The 25923-nt window shown below is 34.8% G+C and overlaps 1 protein-coding gene across 2 annotated transcripts in view; it reads right to left on the bottom strand.

Moving 5' to 3' along the window:
• mtDNA-helicase (mitochondrial DNA helicase) overlaps window positions 1-25923 on the bottom strand; it is a 261591-nt gene that overhangs the window by 15608 nt on the left and 220060 nt on the right. For both annotated transcript variants that reach the window (XM_090393687.1, XM_090393686.1), the window contains exon 14: window positions 4250-4378. In XM_090393687.1, coding sequence (XP_090249813.1) covers window positions 4250-4378 — 129 coding nt within the window. The remainder of the gene's footprint in view (window positions 1-4249; window positions 4379-25923) is intronic.

The raw sequence follows: 25923 nt of genomic DNA, 5'->3' as shown, positions 1-25923 counted from the left end.
GAAAAATAAGCAGGGAATGGTAGAATACAGTTTATAAACTGGCCTGAAAATAGATATAGATCCTGTACTAAGTTCAGATGAGGCAGATACAAAAACTCTAATTGTGATATAAGAATATGGATAGTCCTCAGCAAAGAATAATAAAAGGGCCTGGAGAAGAAGATTTAAAAAGAACATATAAAATCAGGAGGTTCACAGTTTCATAAGTTCATACTGGATAAGTTCATTGATACATTAACTACCAAAAAAATACCATTGCAGTGGCATAAATCATTATCTTATTATATAAAAAGGTCAGTAGGGATGATATCAATAATAGACAAATTAGTTTACTATGAAGATTGTACAAAATTGATTATATCCATTACATTTAATAGAATCACAAGATTTTTGAATGATGCACACCCATATGAACAAGTAGGCTCATATGGCTGTACATCTTCACCCCATTCATGCTACTAGGTTCAAATCCATTCCCCATTTGCTCCAGCTTTTGTAATAGGTTTCCATGTGGTACTCTGTTAAATGCCTTTGCCAAGTCCAGCAATATCATGGTGTTAGCTATTTTCTTTATCCAATTCTGCTGTCACTTTATCACAAAATGTGAATAAATTACTAAGTCTGGATCTATCCTTTACAAAACCATGCAGTCCACTATAGAATATCATATCCCTATTTATCCACTGTTAGATTTTATCTTTCTTTTCCAATACTTTAACAACCACTTCTTATATATTAATTGGTTTGTAGTTTGCTACTTCTGTCTTGGAGTCACCTTTGTAATGGGACAATCTTATATTCTTTCCGGTCATTGGAACTTTGCCTGAATTGAAACTAAGATTGAGCAACTTCATCAGAGGAAATGTCAGTTATCTTGCACATTCATGTAGTACACAGGATGACATGCCATCCAGTCCCACTGTATTTAACATTCATATTTTCAATATGCTGAACAACTGTTCATCTACCTCAATTTTGACATGACTCTATCACATGTGCAACTACAAAATCTCCACCTGGATGACCTTTGCAAAATGATTCAGCTGCATAAAGAAAAACTCTCATGAATTTACTTTGGCCTGCCTAGCAAATTTTTTCTCATAATCTGATTTGGCCTTTCTTACCATACTCGTCACCCTTCTTTCTTGCACTTTGTACTGCCAATGAGTATGCTGACTACCTATTCCCTCTACAGTTTTCTTTCTTTTTTTTCTTTTTTTTTTTGCAGCTCTTGCTTTAAATCTCTATGCATCCACTTAATTCCCACTTGGTTTTTCTTCCTGACCTTGGGTTATGTAGTCTGATACTGCTTCTCTTAAACAATCTGACCACTTCCCATTCACCTCTGTCATTCTTTCTTTGTAGCTTCTCAAGCCATGGCACTGCTCAAAGACGACTCCTAATCTGTCATAATTACCAGCTTTATAGTTCAACATAAACTCTTTCTTCACAGAGAATTCCATGTCTGGCAACTTCCCAGAATAAGACTGCATGGTCACTCTCTGCAATTGGAGGAAGAGCGGCTATCTTGGTTATGAATATATCTTTTGTTGCTATTATCAGATCCAATACTCTCATAACCCTTTCTACCCTCCATAACACATTGTTTCATGCAATTATCCCTTAGCAACTATATAAATTCCACTTCCATCTTGCCAATCCCCTTTCCCTCCCCAATCTATGTCTCTATAGTTAAAGTCTTCCATAATAATTGTTCAGCCTATACTCATTGTGTTAATCTGCCAATACTGGGCATCTACATCTTTCTGTGGATTCCCTAGTCTAAAGTAGCATCCAACAATATATTTTGTCCTATTGGCCTCTATCTCACACCAGACAAATGAATCATCTCCCCCAAAACCTAAAATCCTCTTTAACTTCTAATTTTGTTGGTTGTAATTCTTCAGCTGTCATTAGCAATACCACACCTTCTATCATATTTCCTTTATTCCCCCCCCTCCCCAAAATACAATACCCTTCACATTCTATCCCTGTTAGTATATCATTTTATGTCAACCAGGTCTCACTGATTTTTATCATTTTTAGCCAAGTTGAGCTGACCAATGCCAAAAAATCATCTTCCTTATTCCTGATATACTTCTTGCATTTGTGTACATGCATTTCAACATCCCCTTGTACCCACAAATGGGTACAATGCATGCAATTTTTTGTGAATGATGATGGATTTTTTTTTTTTGGTGGGGGGGGGGGGGGGGAAGGACCTCTAATGATTTTTTTAAGAGGCAAGCAGTTGGCTAAAAATGTGTCCCAAATATGACTGATTTCAGTGCAGAGGTTAATATGGGCCAAGCAGCTGGTTCTAGCTTTGTTCTCTAAGGTTTTGATAATACCATACTACTGGGAGAGATTCTGGTGGTGTGATACGTGGTGGATATATATATATATATACTAGTGTCAGTAGATTTTCTGTAGACCGAAAAGATTAAGGATCTGTTATGGTAGCTGGGTAACTCATGTCGAGAAAGGGCAGAAGGTAGTTATTGTTTTCAATTTCAATGATGAAACAGATGATCAGGTGTTGGCTGTTGGAGTGTGCTAAAACATTTCTAATGTATCCCTGCCATGTGGCCAAATGGAGAATATGTCATCAATGTAGCATAGCCACATCGTGGGTTTGACAGGAACAGAATTTAGAGTCATGTTTTCAAAATGTTCCATGTAAAGACTAGAAAAGAGAAGAGGAGCCCATTGCTGTACCTTTAATCTGCTTGCAGATTTTTCCTTGCCAGGTAAACAGTAAGAGTGCATGGTGAAGGTGAATAAAGCTAATATATCTAGGGAATAGAGAGTCTGAATGAATTCTGAGGTTTTTTGAAGGACACATTAATGAACAGGGAGGCTATATCAAAATTGACCATGTTGTCAGTATCTGTGAAGATTATATCTAACAAGCAAAACTTGAAGTTCACACAGTTTATTAACATGGAAAGGAGTGTGGGCACTTTATAAATAGGGGAACAAATACTGTCTACTATACCATGTAATGGTATATTCACATTATTAAGGATATGATATAATAACAAGGATACATACTGTCTGTGCATTTCTGGTAATTTTTGGAGAGCTTTTTTGGCATTTGGATAGAGTCAGTGTCATATTCAGAGTGATCAAATATCAAACAACACTAAATCAGGTGGGAGGGGTGAAGAGCATCAATCATGTGACACTCCCCTCAGTGTACTCTTTTCTATAAAGATGGGTTACTCCAGTTTCCGTGTGGTTCTTCCCAATCATTCACATTCTTTTACCAACATATTTATAATTTTTTTTGTTTACTAACCAGAGCTACAGTTTTCTCTTTATTTTCTACTTTTTATAGAAAATGTGACTAAATTTTATGCAGTATTTCCTACAGGATTAATTCCAATAGCTGTATTTTGTAACCATCTCTGAGGAAATTCAGTTCAGTTCACAAAGTTTTCTGTTTTTTCCCATTTGCAATAGACAGTTTCAAACAGCATTGGTTCTGTGGGACATAGTCTAGATCTTTTCTTTACTTTGTTATAGCACATCATTTCCTTATAGTAGTTCACAGTGTGAAGTAGTGTGTGTGTGTCTAATTAAAATTCAAAAACTAGTAATCCCTTTAGAATATGCAGGGGCAAATTTTTAATAAGATTTAGGAATGAACTGTCCAAGAATCAAAGTTGGCCAACAGCTGTTATGACCAAGCAACTGTGAGGTGAGTGTTTCTAGCTCTCTAGTTCACTTTTAATACAAAAGTCCTAAAAATGTGCATCCAATTATTATCAAAAAAAAAAAAAAAAAAGGTCTTTACAAAAATGTCACATTATTGGAGTGCTAAATAGATAATAACAACAAAAATCCCAAGCTACGTCATCTGCCTACATTTCCTAACCTAATTGTGAACTAAATCACTCTATAAAACTATAAAAGTTAGTTAAATTAGAAAACAGAAGTTTGTTACAATTTCTTTTTTTTTTCTTTTTGATAATAATATAATAGGAAATATTTCCATGAAATTGGAAACCTTTCATATGTGGATTAGGAGTTAGATATGTTGGAAACTTTTCATAGAGATTAAAAATGGTCTTTTCATGTCACTTCAGGACTTCAAATAAGCAAGGTAGTGATCACACAAAAGGAGATCACAAGTATCTACCACCTGAAGACTTTCAGAAACAACAAAAATTGAACTATAAATAGAAGAATTAAATTTTTCTGTATTTCACATGTTATGAATATAATTTTTCATAATATATTTTACTTGTAGATATTTTCTGCCTCTTAACATGTTCAGCCGCCTATCCTGCAAAATCATAATATTATCTGCTTCCTGACTTGCTTTGACACCTCCAAATATAGAATTATTATTTAATTCATCTGGTTCACGTTCCTGAAAAGATTAAGGATATGATTAAGTCTCTATGAAAAGATTCTCATAGCTGTCAAAACATATAAGGTTAGAGACAAGCTACACAAAATTATGTGGAATTTAACTGCCCTACCATTCAAATAACACTGAAATAAAAGAACATTGATATGAAGCATAAATTGAATGATGTATTCATCTATATGGACATCTAGATGATTAAATCTCCATAGTTTTGAATACATGAGAAACATATTCAGATTATTAACATTCAAACTGTAAAAATCAAAAAGATACTTTTCATTATGATATTCCAAAATTAGAAGAAATACTATTATTATTTTTAATCATTACTGGTTCTAATATATATTAAGCACTTATGGGGGGGAGGATTATAGACCATTATATTTGTGTTTTCAGACTGTGAAAAATTTACTTTGTATTCATTTGGTAACTTCTTCCTCTTAAGAACTTATAAGTCTCAGCCTTAAAAAAATTCACCTCCTATTTGTCAAGCTTAGTAATCCTCATTTAAAGGGCACTGAATGATTAGTACACTTCTGTAGCACATAGCCTCAGCTGGTTAATTGTGAACTATCTCCTTCTCACTAGCCTCAATTTCAACAAAGGGGCAGTCACTATTGTGGTGAGTACAGCTACCACAAAGACATATCACCCCTTAGCTTGTGGAAATGCCATCTACATGTCTAGGGAGGTTGTTTCATCAACCAGTAAATATTGATTGATGAAACTACCTCCTAAAAATGCTCTCTAAATTGGTTATTTAAGAGTCTATCACCTCATAATTTTGAAATCAAAATTATGAGGTGATAGACTAGCTCTTATTTAGATCCACAAAGATAAACATACATATAATAATTCTGCAATTAGAAAAAATCTCTCACTCAATGGAGACATGAACTAGCTGATGCCATGGCTCTAGCATTCTTTCTCTTCCTTTTCCTCTTATGTGTAGTGTGTGAGTGATAATACCCTTAAAGGGAAATGTAAAATATACTGAGGAAATTCAGCATATTATCAATTCCAGGATGAAGCAGGAAAGCAATGTCACAAATGGCAACATATGACACACAGAAAGAAATCTGAAAGTTACAAAACACTGAACATCAACTGAACCCAGTTAGAGCATATCTCTAACTGTGTTCAGTTAAGCAATGTAGTATATACATATATAAATAAAATTACAGAAAAGGTTACACCAGTACATAAATAGTCAAATAGAAATTAGTAAACAATATGCATGCACAGAAATTAAGTTTCACAATTCAGTCTACATATAAATAAAATTACTGCAAAGGTTACAGCAATACATAAGGTTAAAAGTTACAGTGGTACATAGATAGTCAAAGACAAGCTAGTAAACAAAATGCATTTAAAAAACCAACTCAAGGAATGCAGTATCTACATACAAATAAAATTACAGCAAAGGTTACAGCAGTAACCTTTGCTGTAACATAAATAGTCGAAGAGAAATTATTAAACAATATATATGCACAAAAATTAAGTTTAGTAATACAGTATCTCATCATCATGCGTATCAAGGATTTAGACCTAGCATGGCCTGTTCCGGCCTTTGAAGTCATCGTTGAATCGTATAAGAGGATGACCTGGTTTTCTTTTTCCTAATGGCTTTAAGGCTTGTTTTGGTAATCTTTCCGTTTGCATTCTTTGAACGTGTTCCATCCATTTATGTTTATATTTTTTAATTTTTTCTATTACTGGTTCTTGGTTTAATTCTTTCATAATTTCTTAATGATCAAATAGGGTATACTTTGCAGTTTTTCTCATAAACTTCATTTCTGCTGTTGTTAATCTTTGTTTGTCTTTTTGTTTTATTGTCCAGATTTCACTTCCATACATTAAGACTGGTAGGGCTAATGTACTGTATACTTTTAGTCTGGTTTGTTTTTGAACTAGGTTTGGTTTGAATATAGAGTTAATTACACCTATTATTTTTAAATATTTTGCAATTTTTACGTTTATATCTTTTTCATTTTCATATGTGATCATACATCCTAGGTAGTTAAATGAATTCACCTCTTCTAAGATCTTGTTATCTATTACTATTTTAGTTCTTGCTGGATCTTGTCCTTTACAGGCCATAGGTTTTGATTTTTCTGTTGATATTATCATACCATAATCTTTGGATATCTCATTTAGATCTAAAATAGCTTTCTGTAAGTTATCTTCAGAATTCGTAATTATTATTTGGTCATCGGCAAAGAGGAGAGTGTTTAAGTTTACTGTAGGAGAAAGTTTAATTCCTTGATGTAAATTTTTATTCCATTTAAGTAGATATTAAAAAGAGTTGTGAGAGGGGACATCCCTGTTGGACCCCTTGGTTTATCTCTCTTGTATATGATAACACGTGATTTAATCTTATTTGTATTTGATTATTTTCATATATACTTGTGATAGCTTTTAGGATATTATTTGGTATTTGTCTTTCTTTTAATATGTTAAATAATATGTTTCTTTTAACTTTGTCAAATGCTTTTTCAAAGTCAATAAATGCAATATGTGTTTCTAAATTGTATTCTCTTCTTTTCTCTATTATTAATTTTAGGGAAAAGGCCGGGTCTATACATGTTCGTCCTTTTCTAAATCCATTCTGTACTTCTAAAATAAAGTTTTCGGAAGATTTCATTAGTTTGCTATTTAAGATTCTGCTATATATTTTTTAACAGGAATTTAGTATATTGATACCTCTATAGTTTTTAGGGTCATCTCTATTACCTTTTTTAAAGATAAGAATCACAATTGCTTTTTCCATTCTATTGGGGGGATACCAGTTGAGTAAATTTTATTTAAAAATAATAAGAGTCTTTCTTTGAATCTTGTTCCTGCGTATTTATATAGTTCTGAACCTAGCTTATCTTCTCCAAGTGATTTTCCGTTTCTTGTTTCTTTCAGGCTGATTTCTAATTCTTCTTTAGTTATTTCCTTTTCATTTTCATTAACTGTTTGCCAGTTGTCTTTTTTAAAATATTTGTCTGTCCACAGTTCTGTGTAGTAATTTAGAAATTCTTCTAATTTCAATTCAGTGTTTAATTTTATGTTTTCTTTGTTATCTGCGTTTAAGTGTTTCAAAATCTTATATACATTGGGTCTTATTTTATATAAATCATGTTCTAAATTAGAAACAAATTCGTTCCACGATTCTCTATGTCTTTTTCTGACTTCTCTTTTAGCTATGGCTCTTATTCTTTTATATTCTAGTTCATATCTTCTAATCTTTTACTGCTTAACCATTTGTGATAGGCTTCTTTTTTCGTTTTGATTATTTCTTTCATTGTATCATCCCAGATCTTCAGTTTTTTCCTTTTACTGAATTTTTTGGCCTTTCCTAAGCTTTCATTTGCTGCTGTATTTAGTATCATTTTTATATTAAGCCATTCTATTTCTATTTCTTCATTTTGTTTTATTTTATCTAGATATTGGTTAATTCTTTGTTCATATAGCCATTGTACATTTGTGTCATTCAATAGTCTAGTTTTATAAACAAATGTTTCAATTTTTCTTTCTGTTCTTGTTACTTGTAGCCATTTAGGTGGTAATCTTAAGTTTATTTTAACAAGGAAGTGGTCACTGCTTATTTCATATCCTCTGTGAACTCTGACATCTAGTGAAAATTTTGATGTCTTTTCATTTAATATGAAGTAATCTAATATTGATTTCAATCCTCTTGCTGCCCAAGTATATTTATGTATGTCTTTATGTTTATAGAAGGAATTCATTATTTTTAGGTTATTATAAACTACAAAGTCAATCAATCTTTTACCATTCCTGTTTAGAGTATGTTCTCCATGTATTCCTATATTATTATTAATTTTCGTGTTTCCAATTCTTGCATTTAAGTCTCCTGCTAAAATTACTTAATCATTTTTATTTATTTTATTATATATGTTTTGTAGCTGATTATAAAAGTCAATATTATCCTGTTCTCTTCCTTCTTCTGTGGCATATAAACCAATTATTGTTAAATAGCCTCTTTCTATTTTTATTCTAGCTTCTAGTATTCTTTCATTCCATAATTTATAATGCTTTAACTGTTTTGAAAGGGAGTTATGAATCCAAAATCATGACTCCTGCTTGTGCTCTTTGGTCTCTGTTGACTCCACTGTATATCACATTAAAATTTTCGGTTCTCATAGTTCCTTTTAATTTCTTTTTTGTTTCAGTGATTACTACTATTTTAAAATTTCTTTCATTTAATAATTGGTCTAATTCTATTTCTTTATATGCTATTCCTCTTACATTCCAGTTTGCTATGTGTATTATATTTTGTTGTTTCCATTTCTGTTTTACCATTTCCATTCCAGGGTCGTTTCCCATAGATTCAATCCGATTATCTTTTTCTGTCAGCTTACAAGTAAGATTATGTTCTCCATGTCAGGGGGACTAGCCTGATGACAGAATAGTTCAGTGGTAGGGCTGCTACCTTACCTTAAGGCTTCTGAACTAGCCTTCTTCCGAATTTAAACCCATAGGAGGAATAGGGTATATTGAAGGGGAAAGAGTAGATTATAGAAGAATTATATAAGGTTTATAGAGAGGGCATAGTTGTAAGGCCAGAAATGAAAAGACCCCATGGCCCTCGAGTACTCTAATAGCATAAGGGTCATAAAATAAGAAGAGTTGGCTGATAAGGCCTTATAGGAAAGATTAAAGTAAGTGGATCTTCCTCAAAGTAGAAGAAGGAGAGGACAGATCCAGCTAGGGGTCCATGGGAGTGCCGCTTCCCTTACAATCAAGATGATTGCCCCTGTTGGGCAACGAGTCCATATTCAGTATATTCGGACAATCCCACCATACACACACACACACGCACATGGTGGGCTCCCCTATCCGCCACCCAGGGGATGCACTTTCTAGGAGTTACAAGGTCCCATGAGAGTAATGCAGTATCTATATATAAATAAAATTACAGCAAGGTTACACCAATACACAGAGTCAATACACTTTATCTTTAGGTCAAAATTAAGAGAGAACTGTTTCAGTCTAAGTGATAGAACTGGTTCATTTGTTTCAACATAAAGAATTTCAGTGGGTGATATGTTGGGACCAACAATCACAGGTTATTCTGCATTGTGGAACCTTAGACTTGAGATCCATAATCCAGCTTTGAATATATAAGTGCATGATAAAGACAAAGCACTGAAGACTGATTGGCATCCCACTCAGTAGAGGACAGAGTGTGAAGGATGTCTCTAGCACTTTACTCTTAGTTGACAAATGTGTGGATGGAATGCAAGTTTTCTGTCAAGACCAAAGAACTTTGCTTCTGTTACTGGAATAACAGTTATCCCATTCTTAATTCAGGATCTTGGTGAAGAGTGCATTTTTGACAGAAGTGTACATGACACTTTTTCTGCTGAAAACCTAACCTCACTACTAAGAGCCCACAGATAAATATAATCCATTGATTGCTGAAGTTGTCTTTCAATTACTCTCTTATTACAAGAGAGTGACAATGAATTGTGAAGTCATCAACATAAAGAGCATCATCTACAGTGGCAGAAATCACTTTTTAGTGATTTAGTTAACTTTAATAACAAAAAGTGTCACACAAGACAGAGTCTTGGGTAACATCCTGTTCTTCATGATATGGCCGAGATAGCATATTTCCCACTCTGACTTGGAAAGTTTGCCTCCACAGAAAGTTTTTTAATAAATACAGAAAGGTGTCCTCTGACACCCAGGTTATAGAGGTCTTTTAATATTCCACATCTTAAAGCTTTGTTATATGCTTTTTCCATTTCAAAGATAACTGAAACCAGATGTTCTTGCTTCAGGAATGCATCTCTTATACAAGTTTCTAAACAGACCAAATGGTCTAAAGTCGAATGATGTCTACAAAAGCCACATTGTGTATTGCAGAGAAGATTGCTGCTTTCTAAATACCAGAAAAGTCTGGCATTAATCATTTGCTCTACTACCTTACAAAGCCAGTTGGTCAGAGCAATAGGTCAATAATTATTTGCTTGTCTTGAATACTTTCCTGGTTTTGAGATAGCAACGGTAACTGCCTTATGCCTAGAACCCAGAAACTCTTCCTTTGTAAGTATTCTCTTGTATATTAAGAGAAGAAGATCCACAGATGTTGATGGTAGATCTTATCCTTTCATAAGGAATGTCATCAGGTCATACTGCACTAGGGTGAGACAGTAAAAGAGCCCTTTTTAGTTCTCCTTAACAAATGGCTGATTGTATGGCTCAAACCTATTGGTAGAAAAATTTACCTTTGTTAGTTTAGCTGCTCTTTCAGTATTAAAAATTCAGGAGGATATGTGAAACTGTTGCTGAGATTCTGGCAAAATTTTCAAAATTTTGTATTGAGTATTGTGACCATCATCAATAACACTTTCATTATGGTCTAAGGCAGGGTTTACCAAATTGTGTTCCCAAGAACGCGGAAAGTGAATAAGTGTTCCGTGAAAAAATTATCAAAATTAATATTAATCTGAGCCTGGAATGGTTTTAAATGCTGCGACTCTAACCAAGGTGTTCTGTTAAAATTTGAGGAATTTGTGATGTGTTCCGTCATAGGAAAAATTTGGGAAATGCTGGTCTAAGGTATACAAATGGTGTTCTATACCTACCTTTCATTTTCCAGAATTTATCCTATAACATTTTTGCACTGATCATTTGATTAACTGATAAAGTAAATTGGATCCATGATTGTTTTTGACTATGAGGTTTCACACAAAGTGCTTTTGCCTGAGCACACTTTAAACCTATTAAATTTGATGTGATGGGGTATCTACAAAATATACCCCAAGCTCTGTGTTGATCTTTTTTTGACTGTCTGGCATTCTGGGTTCCACCAAGGCTTTGGACTGAGCAGAAATCAAGATGTGTTCTTGAGATGGAGGCTGTTGCTGCCAGGACAATGCAGTCTGTTACATACTCCTCATGGGCTCTTCACTACATGCTTCATTGATAGGTGTTTAACTGACAGCATCAGCATTAAATTTTGCAAGATGAGTAAAAGTGTTTCAGTCAGTATTAGTATCACCAAAAGTGTTAGTATCTTCAGCACGTGAAGTGCCTGCTCCCTATTCAGGATCTGGATTTGTTCTTTTAGGTTCTCCATGCCGAACTAATGTCTCCTGCCAGCTGGAGCTGTTTGCGGGCTCTAAAGAGTGTGGGAGACTTCACAATGATGCAGGCCTGTAATCCTACAAGTATGATCATGCAGGTCCAAGGACCTGCCAATCCTGTTGACTGTGGAAGTCAGCTAGCAGAAAACAAGAGGTGTTGTGACCTTATTTGGCTAAGCACAAATTGCCTACCTCCCTAGAAACCAAAAATCCACCACTGGTCCTCTTGGCAGGTGGGACCTATGCGGCCATTGACCTTGTACACATTTCATGCAGAGGGACTATAGGAGTTCAAGCTAGGTTGGAGTCAGTGCAAGGCAAGAATGATGAAACATCTGCGATAGTAGAATAGCAAAAACCTAAAAGAGTGCAGCTATCTAGCGAACACGTCTGTCCTCGTCAATTGTGAATCTCTAATCTGACTCAATACCAAGGTTCAAGTAATGCAGAAGTCATATTTCCATATACAAGTAGCCAAAAGGTTTCACACCTTATTACTAAAATACTCTGGATTACAGATAGATGTTGAAAGTGTCCACTTGGTTATACTATAAATTAAAGATGCCAATTAGATTCTTGGTTTAATCTTTTATCCAAGTGTAAGCAAACAAAGTTTTCAAGTCAAGTAATTTCACAACTGGGCAACTCATATATAGAGGCTTGTATATCTTAGCATCTTTAATTATAGTACAACCAAGTGGTCTGCAACCAAGGCTTCAGTTTGGAGGGAGTTTTTTTTTTTTATGCTATAAGAAATATCCTAATTGCGTTACTGATTGAAAACATGCACTAATATCAGGTGGAAATTTTCTTGTAATTAATATCTCTTTTAGTGGGAGTAAAAGTAGAAACTTGATTTTGAAATTAACATGAAAATTATATCCACTCCACTATCCATATTCCATGTACAGAACCCTCCCTGTGGGGCACCTGTTTGCAGTGGAGAGGACCTCCCAGTGATGTTACTGGCTCTTTTCATTCTTCCTCGTTATCTTTACTTCCCCCCCTCCCAGCTTCTTTCTTCCTGTATCCTTAGCGCTACTTCTCCTGTGTCATTTTACTATCCTTTCTTCCAGACCACCATCACTAGGATCCAACACTTTGCAGTGCAAACCATGGACATGTGGAAAGGGAGATGTAGTCTTGCACTTCTTTGGCAAGATGGGCAGTCTTGGATGACCCAGCCAGGATCAATCAGCTAATTAGCTTGTCTACATAGTCAATGGTGTTTGCAGAAAGTCTCTCACCCCATGGTCTCTGGTCCAGATCAAGGCTTGCTGTGGTGCTAGTATAGCTTCCGACGAAGCCCTGGCATTCCACTTCCGAGTGCAGTCATTACTTGCCAGTCAATGGGTGTCCATGTGTGGCTCTGCAGTGGGTGGGAGAGCTCTGGTGCCAAACCAAAAAAAAACCCTTGAGCATGAATTCTTTAACTTCAAACATTTCAGGAGCCCCAACAAAGTACTGATACCATACATATAGTATTCAGTAACAGAAATAAGAAACAAAAGGTATATGATACTAGTATAAAAGTACCAGTATTTTTTATCATCCATGCTACAGTGAAAAGATAATATGAAAAATGTCAGCTTTCTTTATCAAAAGGATTTAGAAGGACTGGCAGGATCTCTCAAAACTGTTAAGAAATTACATTCTGGCGATATCCCTGTGGAAAAATCATGTCAGCAACATTACCAGAAATTACTGGGAGCAATATCAATGAGTGGAATACCAGTCACAGTAACACCTCATAAAACACTCAATTTTTGTTGAGGAGTGATATCAGAATGGGATCTCCTTCATGTTCCTGATGAGGAGATATGTTCAGAGCTTAGAGATCAGAGAGTAACGAGTGTGAGGCACATCCCAATATATAGGGATGGTCGCCTGGTTCCAACAATGAACATCGTCCTTACTTTTGATACCTAAGCTTCCGACATCTGTAAAAGCAGGGTATCTCAGCTGTCCTGCTAGAATGTTCATCCCTGATCTGCTAAGATGCTTTAAATGTCAGAAATATGAGAATGGCCAAACTGCCTGTTGCAGCTCTACCAACTGTACCCAATGTGCTAGTGAAGAGCCCATGATAATAAATCTTACTCTGCAAAAAAACCAAATGCATCAACTGTCAGGGAGCTCATCCAGCTCACTCTCGTGCATGCTAGAAGTGGAAAGATCGTAAAGAAATACAAAAAATTAAAACAGAACAAAATATATCAAATCAACATGCAAAAAGGAAGTTAACCACTACTTCACCTGCTTTGAGATTCTTATGAGAAGGTGCAGCTAAGAAATGTCAACAGCATCTCGAATATGTATGTCTATTCCATGATCTGATAATTTCACTATACCTGAACTTTATGATCACAAGTGTTTCTCTGTTGAGCACATCAATTGCATGTCTCATGATCTTCTCCAGCTATAACTCCAAACATGGTTCCATTCGATGAGAACCCTCTTGTCAAAAAAAATTAGGGCAAAATTATCACTTAAAGATAAGCCACCAGACACCTCAACAGAGAAAATGATATTTTGTTATCTGCTGAAAGTAAATTAAACCTGCCAACTGAGCCTGACACATCATATGTGTTGAATATTTTACCAGAGGAAGAGATAGGCACTGGGCTGTCCAAACTTCCCAAAAACATCTATACAGCCAAAACAATAGAAAAATTTTTCAATAGATCTGTCATGGGTTTTACCAAATATCAATGATATTAGATATTAAGATTTGCTATAGAAACACAAACCTTTCTACTTCTGTCTACAGGAAACATACTTAAGACCCAATGAGGATCCTAACGTAAGAAATTTCACTGTTGTATACAAGGATAGAACTGGAGGGGGATTGCTCATGGAGGAGTAGCAATCGTAGTTGGCAGTCATACTTCATCATGTCCAACATAATACTACTCTGGAAGCAGTAGTGACTCGCCTATCCATAGGATTTCTTATTACAATATGTTTAATTTATTTACCACCAGGGTGCTGCAATAAATGAAATCGATCTTGATAACTTGATATCATGCAGATGCCTGAACCTATACATGTTATGTATAGGTTCAGGCATCTGCATGATATCAAGATGTATCCCACAGGGTATTGTGACTTTAACAGTCACAATACTCTGTGGGATAGTGCCAACACAAATAGATAGGGTTGTATTGAACAAATTACTGACAATAATGACCTCTCTGTTTTGAATAATATTCAATAGTTCCTTCCATTTGCCTACCTGCTCATATCCTGCAATCTGCTCCCTTTCCATTCTTCCACTGCTCATGTGGGATGATGAAGAGAGCATATATGGAAGTAATCACTTTCCTGTTCTTTGCACAATGTCTTCACGGGAACCACATTCTCCTACATAGATAAACAACATGGAAAATAGACCAGGCTGACTAGAAAACTTTTTACTATCTTGAAAATTAATACTCATACAGTCAGTCAAACACCTGTCAATGAAGCAGTAAAGAATGTAACAGAATGCATTGTCCAGGCAGCAACAGCCTCTATTCCAGCAGCAACAGCCTCTATTCCAAGATCATCATCTCAATTTATACTCTGTCCAAAGCCGTGGTAAAACCCAGAATGAAACCTGGACAAATGGAAATAGCTTATGACAATGCTTGGATTTATGGCATATTAAAAGACTTCTATAACCTGGGTGTCAGAGGACACCTTTCTGTATTTATTAAAAACTTTCTGTGCAGGCAAAATTTCCAAGTCAGAGTGGGAAGTATGCTATCTTGGTCATATCATCAAGAACAGTGTTCCCCAAGACTCTGACTTAAGCGTGACACTTTTTTTTTTTTTCTATCAAAGTTAACTAAATCACTGAACAACTTCCTACCACTGTAGACTCTATATGTTGATGACTTCACAATTTACTATCACTCTCGTAACATGAGGGTAAATGAAAGACAACTTCAGCAAAGCAATTAATCATGTTTCTCTCTATGGGCTCTTAGTAATGAGTTCAGGTTTTCAGCAGAAAAAGTGTCTGTGTACACTTCACCCAGATCCTGAATTAAGAATGGGATGAACTGTTATTCCAGTAGCTACAGAAACCAAGTTCTTGGTACACATCTTTGACACATCGTACATTTTTTGCATATATTCATTAACTAAGAGAAAAGTGCAAGATAGCATTGAATCTACTTTGCACTCTAACCACTACTGAATAGAGTACCAATCGACCTTCACTGTTCATGTTTATTGTGCACTTATACATATATGTTCAAAGCTTGATTATGGGTCTTAAGTCTATGGTTCTAAAGGCAGAATAACCTGTGATTGTTGAATCCAATCCATCATCAGAGTATACGGATAGTTATTGGTGCTTTTCGCATATCATCCACTCAAAGTTTTTATGTCAAAGCAAATGAACTGACTCTATCATCACTTTGACAGAAACAGTTGTCTCTTAATTATGACCTAAAGATAAAGTCTCTTCCAGATCATGTTGACAATATTGTCTACACCAAACATAACAACATCAATTCATGGCAAGTTTGCACTCCATCCTGCAACCTCTCACTTTGTCACTAGTTGTGATGGCTCAAGAACTGACACCTGTTTTGGCCGTGCTGCTGTGTTTCTTGACATTACTAATTTCAACCAGATCCCACCTGATTGCGGTAATTATACAGTTGAGTTGCATGCCATTCAGCTTGTACTTATGCATATAAAAGAAAACCATCACCAAAAGTGTGCAATTTATAGTGACTCTTTGAGCTTTTTTATATGCTATCTCCTCTCCCATGTATAATCCACATACAGTACTGTATGAGGTATTACACCTGTTGTACAAAATGAAAACCCTTAATTTTGCTATTCGGTTGTGCTGGATTCCCAGCCACATTGGAATTAAGTGAAATGAGACTGCAGCTGCCAGATTGACTCATACTTTCTCCACGTACTGTTTGTCAGTACCATATACAGACTACAGACAGTTTATAAGATCAAAGCTAATTGCTCAATGGCAGTCATCATGGTAGGAAGCATTGACAAACAAATTACATGGCATTAAGCCTGAAATTATGCATTATCATTCTAGTCAATGTAGAAAGAGGAAGTTGTCCTTCTATGCTCTGCATAGGTCACAGTCATCTTACACATTCTTATTTACCGAGGGCTGATGACCCACCCGTGTGTGAAAAATGCAATACATATCTTACTATATGTCAAATTCTGGTAGAGCGCTGGAACTTTACATAAGAGGAATGAAATTTTTACCTATGTAGCATTGCCATATATGCTCAGGCAGATGTTATTGGACTCAGATGTTTTTTAACCTTTTACTCAGAATTAATTTGTGCTAATACTTTTGACTGTAATTTTATTTATAGGTAGATACTGCTAAACTTAATTTGTGTGCATGCATATTGTTTAATAATTTGTCTTTGACTCTTTATGTACTGCTGTAACCTTTGCTGTAATTTTATTTATATGCAAATAATGCATTTTGCTTAACTTATTTTTTGTACATATATATGTAATTCTATATACATATTATTTACTAATTTGCCTTTGACTATTTATGTATTGCTATAACCTTTGCTGTTCTTGCCAATAAACCATAAACCAACCAACCATGCACAGATAGCTTATCAAAAACCCATAAAACTAATACAGTATTGTGATCCATAGTTCAATAATAGAGATAGTTCTATATATGATTATGCCAAATCATATGTAGCCCTCTTCTTGATACGTATAAATGATCTGCTCTGATTGACTGCAAATCCTATTCATAGTTTTGCTGATGACAGCACTTCTCCTACTCATATGACAAGCCTTGCAGTGCTCAAACATCTAAAGCTTCAAGATCATCCGTAATAAGTACTTTAAACACTGATCTCCACGTATGTTTAGTTAGGGTGAAAGCAACATAGTCAACTTCAGGGCTTCCAAAACACAGTTTTGATTGTTTTCTCATAAAGGAAACCTCAGATCTCCACTTACTTTTGATAATGCTCAGCTCAACAGTCAAGACTAAATCCCTCTTCTCAGACTGATTCTTACTCCAAACCTTTTCTGGCACAATCATCTTGCTTCTATAGCATCGTCTGCTTCCAAATAAACTTAGCATCCATTTCTGCTCAAGACTTTCTGCTCAATAAATCCCAAATCCGACCAACATTGGAATACTGCTCTAATATTTGGGGTGGTGAACCTATGGCCTCCCTAAAAATTCTTGATGCTATTCAAAAAAAAAGGGCAGCCTGGTTGATAAATGACACTTCTCTTAGAGGCACTCTTCAGTCACTTTCCCACAGATGATCAGTTTCTGGATTGTATCTCTTCTGCAGACATTTACATGGCCACTGTTCAGCAGAACTTGCATCCATTATGCTTTCCATTTCTGCTGGAGCCATAGGAACTTGAGCAACAGCTACTCAAAGTTCCTTTACAGTCCAACTGTATACCAGTAATGTCGTGTGTCCATTTAGGTTGGTTGTGCTGTCGTGTGGCTTATGCAACCCGTACTACAAAATTCATGTCAATTTGATGCGATTACATTTTTATTGATGTATGAAAGTTTTAAGAGTGCACTGAACCAATTAATTGTAGGATAACTTTAAATACTTTAATTTATCAATTAATATAATTTTAAATATGGAACACATAATTTCTGAAAGAAAAAAAAAACAAGAAGGGCACAAACATCCCTGTCATGGAAAATCCACCTTAAAAAGATGAGACGATCACTAATTTTCTTACAGTGATTCATAAAAATATGAATCACTATAAGAAAATGTGGTCCAGCTGACCATGTATGTGATAGGCACCCATAATGCAATAAGATGATGAAATAATTAAACTAACAAGATATTGCTTTTGGGGAATCAGTATAGGCTCTATAGAACACTTCTATAGAGCCTGTAGAAGTGTTCTATATTAAATACAATAATATTTAAATTAAATACAATAACCTAAATATGAAATGTAAGCAGACGATAAAAATGATAAAATTTTTATACAGTAATGGAATAGCACTTATATTAGGAAAATATTCGTCATTTGTAGAATTTTTGACTAGGTTTCCTAGGCATTGTCAATACAATTGAAAAGGGATAAACACAATAACAATAAAAAAAATAATAATAAAAAATCACCTAACTTCTTTCATTCCCTTATAGGGAGTATGGCGAGGCCATTTTAGCCCTATCTAACTTTTAGAGGCTGAATGGGCAGGTCAATCTCCACTGGTAGCCAATCAGAGATAGCTGGCCCAAGGCTATCACTAATTAAGTGACTAACAGTGAAGTGATGGCTAAAAAGTGCTGCCATCTCATGGTACCTAACCTTAATACAATATTTTTAATGTCTGAAAATAGTGTGGGTTCTATGGCCAATTTTCTTGAATTTACAGGAAGAAAAACTTGAGTTTCCGGGAGAAAAACCGCGCTTGCACATGACAGAGAGAGAGAGGCTAACTTGGGAACCAGTCAAAAAAGGCTTAGAAGAAGTTCCTCTAGTCGGCAACTAGAATCAAATTTGCAACGCTCTTTCTTCAGGTGATCAAGTGCTGAGGAGTGCGAACACCTTTTACTGAGCTACACAGGCTCTAACAATATAATAAGTGCATGAAGGATAACTCCATCTACAAATTGTCAGAATTCAGAGAAATAAATTTAAACAATGATAATATTAAGAAAGAGGAATGAGAAGTGCTTGTTAGGATGACTTCATAAAACTGGAAAAGTTTAGGGCAATCATTTTTGTTGAGGTTTGGATTGTGAATGTAAACTTCTTTCTTTATAATCTTCAGAAGAAAATAACTTTCATATAGATGTTTGGTTTTCACCTAATGAATTCTATTTTTAGTGGATAAGGTGTAGCTTGTTAAACTAAACTTATCACACTCTTGAAGTAAAATATACCCTTGATACTCCAACTAGATAAATCTAAGCTGAACAAACTTGTCTGTGTATAATAACAAAGGCCACACAAAACAAGAGATCATGTAAAATCAAGGATTAGAGAAAGCTGGATTGGATAGGCTAGGAAAGAATTTAATTTAAACTGGATGGAAAGAAACTTGTAGGTTTCTATTTTCAAATTTTTCAAAACTCAATTTTGAAAAATGACACTTCTCTTACAGACTCTCTTCAGTCACTTTTCCATAGATGATCAGTTTCTGCATTGTATCTTTTCTGCAGATATGAGGATTAGGATAAAAGCCATAATTCCTTCTTAGCCTCTCTAAAAGACAAATATTGTTCTTTCTGTAATCCTGGTGTTGACAGGATTCCTTGTTCATGCAGCCTTTGTTATTATGGGCAGATTCATTATTAAAAAATTATGGAAACAACTAATGTGTTCAGTTTATATTAAACTGAAGTAAAACTTCAGTTTAATATAAACCTTATACCTGGATACAATCAGGTATAAGGCCAAGGGGGACCAGGGTTGGGGGGGAGGATCCTTGGAGGAGGTTGAATATGTTTTTAATTTTATAAGTGGTTTAAAAGTAGCATTAAGATTGTGATGAGGTAGAATTCTATTTATTTTATCTGATAACCCTTTAATGTATGGGATAGCTATAGTTTTACTGAAATCTGTATTATTTGATTTTTTTGGCAAAGTTCTATGACGAACTTTATTGATGGTATTTTTGCTATAGCCACTGTTCATAAATGCATTGCTAATAATTTGTAATTCTTGTTTAAGAGCTTGTTCATTACAGCAAATTGTTATAGTTCTGGTTTTAAAGGTGTTAACGACTCAGTTTTTGTGTAGGGTAGTGATAAAAATTAGCATGTATATACTGGTCAGTATGTGTGTAGGCTTGTGGTAGACAGTTAAGGATAAACTGCCTGAGGGAAGGTGAGTGACCAGTGCATCCAGGAAAGAAAGTGAGTTTTGATTTTCAATTTCAATAGTAAATTGTATGCAATCATGATGTTTGTTCTGTGTGGTTGAGGAAGGTGTTTAAAGTTAGTAGATGGCATTGGTGTAGTTGCGGTTGGTGGACTGAGTGGTGGAGACAGAGACAGAGAGTTGTGGAGTAGGTGCCTCCCTCGATGAGGCTGTGTGACAAGATAATGAAAACATCACCTACATATCAAAGCCAAACTGTGGATTTTAAAGTAAAGAAATCTAGAGCACATTGCTCAAAAGTTTCCATATAAAAGTTAGAAATTGATTGGGGGGGGAGGGGATTGTGGAAAGCCAATGGCTGTACCTTCTTTTTTGTAGGAAAAATTATTTTGCCCCATGAAGTAACTAAACCATAGTAGTTGGGTAAAGAAAGCCATAATATTGGGGTCAGAAATTTTTTCTGTAAGAGAAGAACTGTGTCACTGATTGAGACATTTTGTAAAAAGGGCAGAAATACCAAAATTGACTAATAAATCATCTTTGCTGAGTGTTATGTTTTTAATTTTGTCTATAAAGTGTTCTGTGTTCTTTATGGGCAGATGGGCATCGTTCTGCTTAGATTCATCTAGAAGAATATGAAGAGCATATTTTACTTCAAGATTCTAATAAGTCTGGTTTAGCCTTTCATAAAAATAGGCTGCAGTATCAGATATCTATACTGAAATCTAAGCACCCAAGTAAGATCCTAGATATATATGTATTGTCATATTCATAAATTTCAATTCACTTTTAAATAAGAATTTTCTGCTTGGCACCCAGGCTAATGCTTCAAGAAGTGTTATTATATTATGCTATGATAATCCTCACTTATTCTCAAAAGTCAATCTTAACTTCCTCAATAATTTAGAAAATCAAGTCTTCACACCTCTATTTACAAAATGAAAAACAGTTTTTAATAATACTAAAATACATTAAAAGAAATTTACAATATTCTAAACTTTTATCACAGTAACTCATCTTTAAAAAAAAAAAAAATAATAATAAAAAAAAATTAACGAAATCACATCTTATCTGGGCTCAAAATATGCCAGCTAAAATGAACATCTGTTTCTCTCAAACTCATCTGTGCTTCCAACAAAAGTTGAATGAAACATTCTCTTTATCACTTCAACAGAAACAGTTCCATAACTTGAAAATCACTTCATTCTTATGAAAGAATTGAAAACAACTGTAGTTTTCCTATTCACAGTAACAGATATAAAAAGTTCACACTGAAGAGTGAAATCCACAAAAACGTTTCTTCTTCTTCTTTCTACTTTTATCTTCAAGATTCACAATCCTTTTCCTCTTCATGTACAAAGAATTCTCAAGGGAAAATGACCGAACACTTAAAAATCAACTTGCCATGTCTATTCTCCAAAACAGCTGTTAAATCATTACATCAAATCAGATATTGAAGGCTCCATTAGTACAGTATGTACTAATGGAACCTTCAATATCCGATAAACATTTCTCTTCCTATATGAGAAACTTCATTTATCAAGTTCCAAAGTTAGTATAAATTTTCTACAACTGTTATTCCAGTTACTTTTGTAACATAACAACTAAATAATTTTAATAACATCTTTCTTTTTTTCATGAAAAACTAATACTAACGGAACTATCCTCCAACTAGTTCCAAAAATCCTCCCTTAATTCAACATATCTATATCTCTTCATTCCTTCACAGCTCTATCCAGATGTTTTCTAGTTACGTGTTCTTTTCAAATGCACATGCTCCAGTGTGCATGACACTTCCAGTTCAGCTTGTCATGAAGTGAAGGAAACTGCCATCATTACAAAGTGGTAAAAAAAGGCATAGTTTCTGTCAACTGAAACACACAAAAACATTAAACTATAATACTTATTCTGGATAAACTAACAAGTGAATTACTACTACATTCACTTCATTAAAATTTACCACTACAGTAATCCCTAGATTAATGCGTCTCCGATTAGTGCGTCATTTTTTTTCGATACCCAAATTTGATTAGTGCACCTATATACATCTTAAAAATAAATGTTACAGATTTTAAAAAATTTTCTATCTATACTAGATATATGAAGAGCCAAAGGCTTCAATTCAGCGACATATGACTTGTTTAAGTTAAGGGATATTACATCCCATATCGTTTCTTAGCCGAATAAGAAACTCAAAGAGTTTCATGCTGAATATAGTAGAAACTATATAAAGTTCGGCGATTCCAAGCGTAAGCAAATACCTGGATACTGCAGCAACTGACCCTAAAGGTAGTGCAAGCTGAGGCAACTCATGTCTAAGGTGGAGCAAGCTCCGATCACTATTCTTGATATTTACCCATAATGTGAACTTAGCTCCTAGAAGCTGCATTTCTGTTCACATTATGAGAGAAGGTCACTACCCAGACCAGTTTCAACCTTTATTGAGGTCTCAGTAATATCCCTTAACTTAAACAAGTCATATGTCGCCGAATTGAAGCCTTTGGCTCTTCATATATCTAATAATTTATTAGGACACCTCTCGGCAATACTCATAGAAGGGTTGTAAGTTCTGTTCACTAAAAACTTGATATTAACTAGGTCTACCTACTCACTGATGAGACCTCAATAAAGGTTGAAACCGGTCTGGGTAGTGACCTTCTCTCATAATGTGAACAGAAATGCAGCTCCTGGGAGCTAAGTTCACATTATGGGTAAATATCAAGAATAGTGATCGAAGCTTGCTCCACCTTAGACATAAGTTGCCTCAGCTTGCACTACCTTTAGGGTCAGTTGCTGCAGTATCCAGGTATTTGCTTACGCTTGGAATCGCCGAACTTTATATAGTTTCTACTATATTCGGCATGAAACTCTTTGAGTTTCTTATTCGGCTAAGAAACGATATGGGATGTAAAAGCCCTTTCTATCTATACATTTTTATAGCTAACTATTTTAAAAAAATCACTCACCAGAATGAAATAATTTAGTTACCTATTTAAAACATTTTACAAAGTTATTTTTAATGGCATACTACACTACTTACATGTACACTATGTATACTATGTTCCAAATTTTTACAGCCAAAATTTCTGTCGTCTGCTATAATATGCCCACAGATTCGAGACACTTCTGCACATGTTACAAAAAGGAGAATCCATTCTGATAATAGGGTAATCAATCTGTCTTCTGGTATGAGTTGTTTATTATTACATGTCGGACAATTAACTTCTCTTTTATGATCATTGTAATTTTTAAAGTGGTAACTATTTTGCTTGTATAACAGTTGGGAAATTTTATCTACAAAGCATGTGATTTTGCATGTTGGCGACCAATTCGTACGTCCCTCATTTCTTTCCCCCCTTCAATGATAACATCCAAGAGTTAATTAAATCTCATTCTGAAGAATTGAGTGATTCCGACTTGCTAAATTTAGATGCACAGCGGGAAGATCCCGAAGAATATGAAGAAATTTTAACCACTGATAGTCAGCCAAATGAGATTTCACAGAAACAATTTGAAAATATTTTTCGTACAATCAAAGTTTTTAATGCTTAGAGGCTGACCCTGATGAAGAGAGAAGCAGTAAAATTTGCAGAAGAGTAGAAGAGGCAATAGGGCCATACCGTTGGTTGTATGAAAAAAAGAAACAAAATGCCCGCCAAACTACGTTAGCTCAATTCTTTGTTAAGAAGTAGAATAATAAATTTATATTCTGAATATGTTTTATTGTCTTTCAGCTTCATGGTTTTCCTTTAACTAGACCCTGAGATATATCCTAATTCTTTTATAAAAAAAAATTAAGGGTCAAAAAAGAAATCTGAGGAACGAATTATACATTTTCCCATTGGTTATTATATTCAATTAGTGTGTTTTCGATTAATGCGCCTGTTTTAAAGAACGCATTAGGCGCACTAATCGAGAGATTGCTGTATACATAAATGTAACATGTAAACAATGCATAACTATGTGTGTGTGTGTATTTATATATATGAACGCACATATATATGCATATATAAAAATGGTGCTTAAGGTTACACTAATTCACATAAATAAAATTCTGTAGAACACCTGTTGATATATATTGAATGAGTTTAGTATCAGGAGTCTTGAGAAACTAATAATTGATATGAGACCTAATGCAGATAGTCAGGGAAACAAAATTATGATAGGAAGAATGGTAAGAATCTGTGTGTAAGAGCAACAATGTTATGTTACTGTATTAATAACAGTAATGGGAATTGTCATGGAAATGATTATGATTAGAGAACGATTTTGATTTTGTGTTTGTCCGGTTCAGATCCAAAAACGTGTGCATATATAAAACACTAAAGAAGAACACAGATCTGTAAGTTGTCCAACTGTGTCAAGCAGACTTGACAAAACTATATAAAAGAACATGCAGGTAGCTTATTATGACTGTACATGAATGCTTGGAGTATCAAAAACAAGATTTAGAGTTTGTTGCCTTGGTGAATATGTTTGGATGTCAGATTGTAGCCATTTGACAGACCTGGCTATCAGATTCTGAAAAAACACCCGAACTCAACATCACCAGAGTTACAGATCAGTACTATCAACATAAGAAGCCTGAATGACAAAGAAATGGAGCTAACTGAGGAATTAGATAAGTACTAGATCGACATAATAGGGGTGACTGAAACAAAAAAGACAAAAACTGGTGAGATCTTTCTGAGCAATAAATACAAAATGTTATTGTCAGGCAATGACAATCAAGGAAAAAAAGGAGTACCCATTGTATTCAACACTAAATACGAGGCTAATCTTCTTGAATGGCAGGAAGTCTCAAGTAGAGCAGTAGAGTGATGTGGGAAAATATCAGAATGGGGAACTGGACAATGAGACTTATTTGTGCCTATGGTCCCACAGAAGGTTCTACTAAGGTAGAAGTGGAGGAATTTTTTAATGCTATAGAGAAAGCATCTGACACAATGAAAAAGGAAAAGTTGGTCCTTGTTGGAGATCTAAATAGAGTAGGAAATGATTGTCAGATGTACAAAAATATATTGGGAAAATTTGGAGAAAAGAACAAAGCTAATAATAATGGCAAATATTTGTTGGATTTCTGCTCAGGACATGTACTGGTTATTACTAACACCATGTTCCAACATAAAAATGTGCACAAATTCACATGGAGAGAAGAGGCAAGAAATAAGAAAAGTCTCATTGACTATATTATTGTTGATAGTGATGTCTTCTCCCTGGTGCAGGACACCAGAGTGTACAGAGGATTTGAAATTGGAAGTGATCACTATTTAGTCTTGAGCAGGATAAAATTGAATTTCATATTGAAAATAATAACATGTAAGAAAGTTTCAAAGCGAATAAAAGTTGAGCAGCTCTCAGATGTGAACTGTAGACTAAAATACACAAAGATTATTGAAGAAAAAATGAAAGAGTTTGAGAACAGGACACAAACTAGAGATTCAGTGGGAAGCCTTGAAGATAACCTTGATTGATTCAGCCAGAGAGGCATGTGGTGAGGTTGTCTGCAAGGATAGAAAAACCAAAACTCCATGGTGGACACAGGAAGTTAAAGAGGCAGTGAAGGAAAAGAAGAAAGCACATCATTCCTGGCAAATAAGTCAGCTTGTGCTCTTA

The sequence above is a fragment of the Typopeltis vanoorti genome, chromosome 6, assembly GCF_054136105.1.
Source record: "Typopeltis vanoorti isolate ZY-2024b chromosome 6, IOZ_Tvanoo_1.0, whole genome shotgun sequence".
Classification (NCBI taxonomy): Eukaryota; Metazoa; Arthropoda; class Arachnida; order Uropygi; family Thelyphonidae; genus Typopeltis; species Typopeltis vanoorti.
This window is presented reverse-complemented; position numbering and strand designations above follow the sequence as displayed.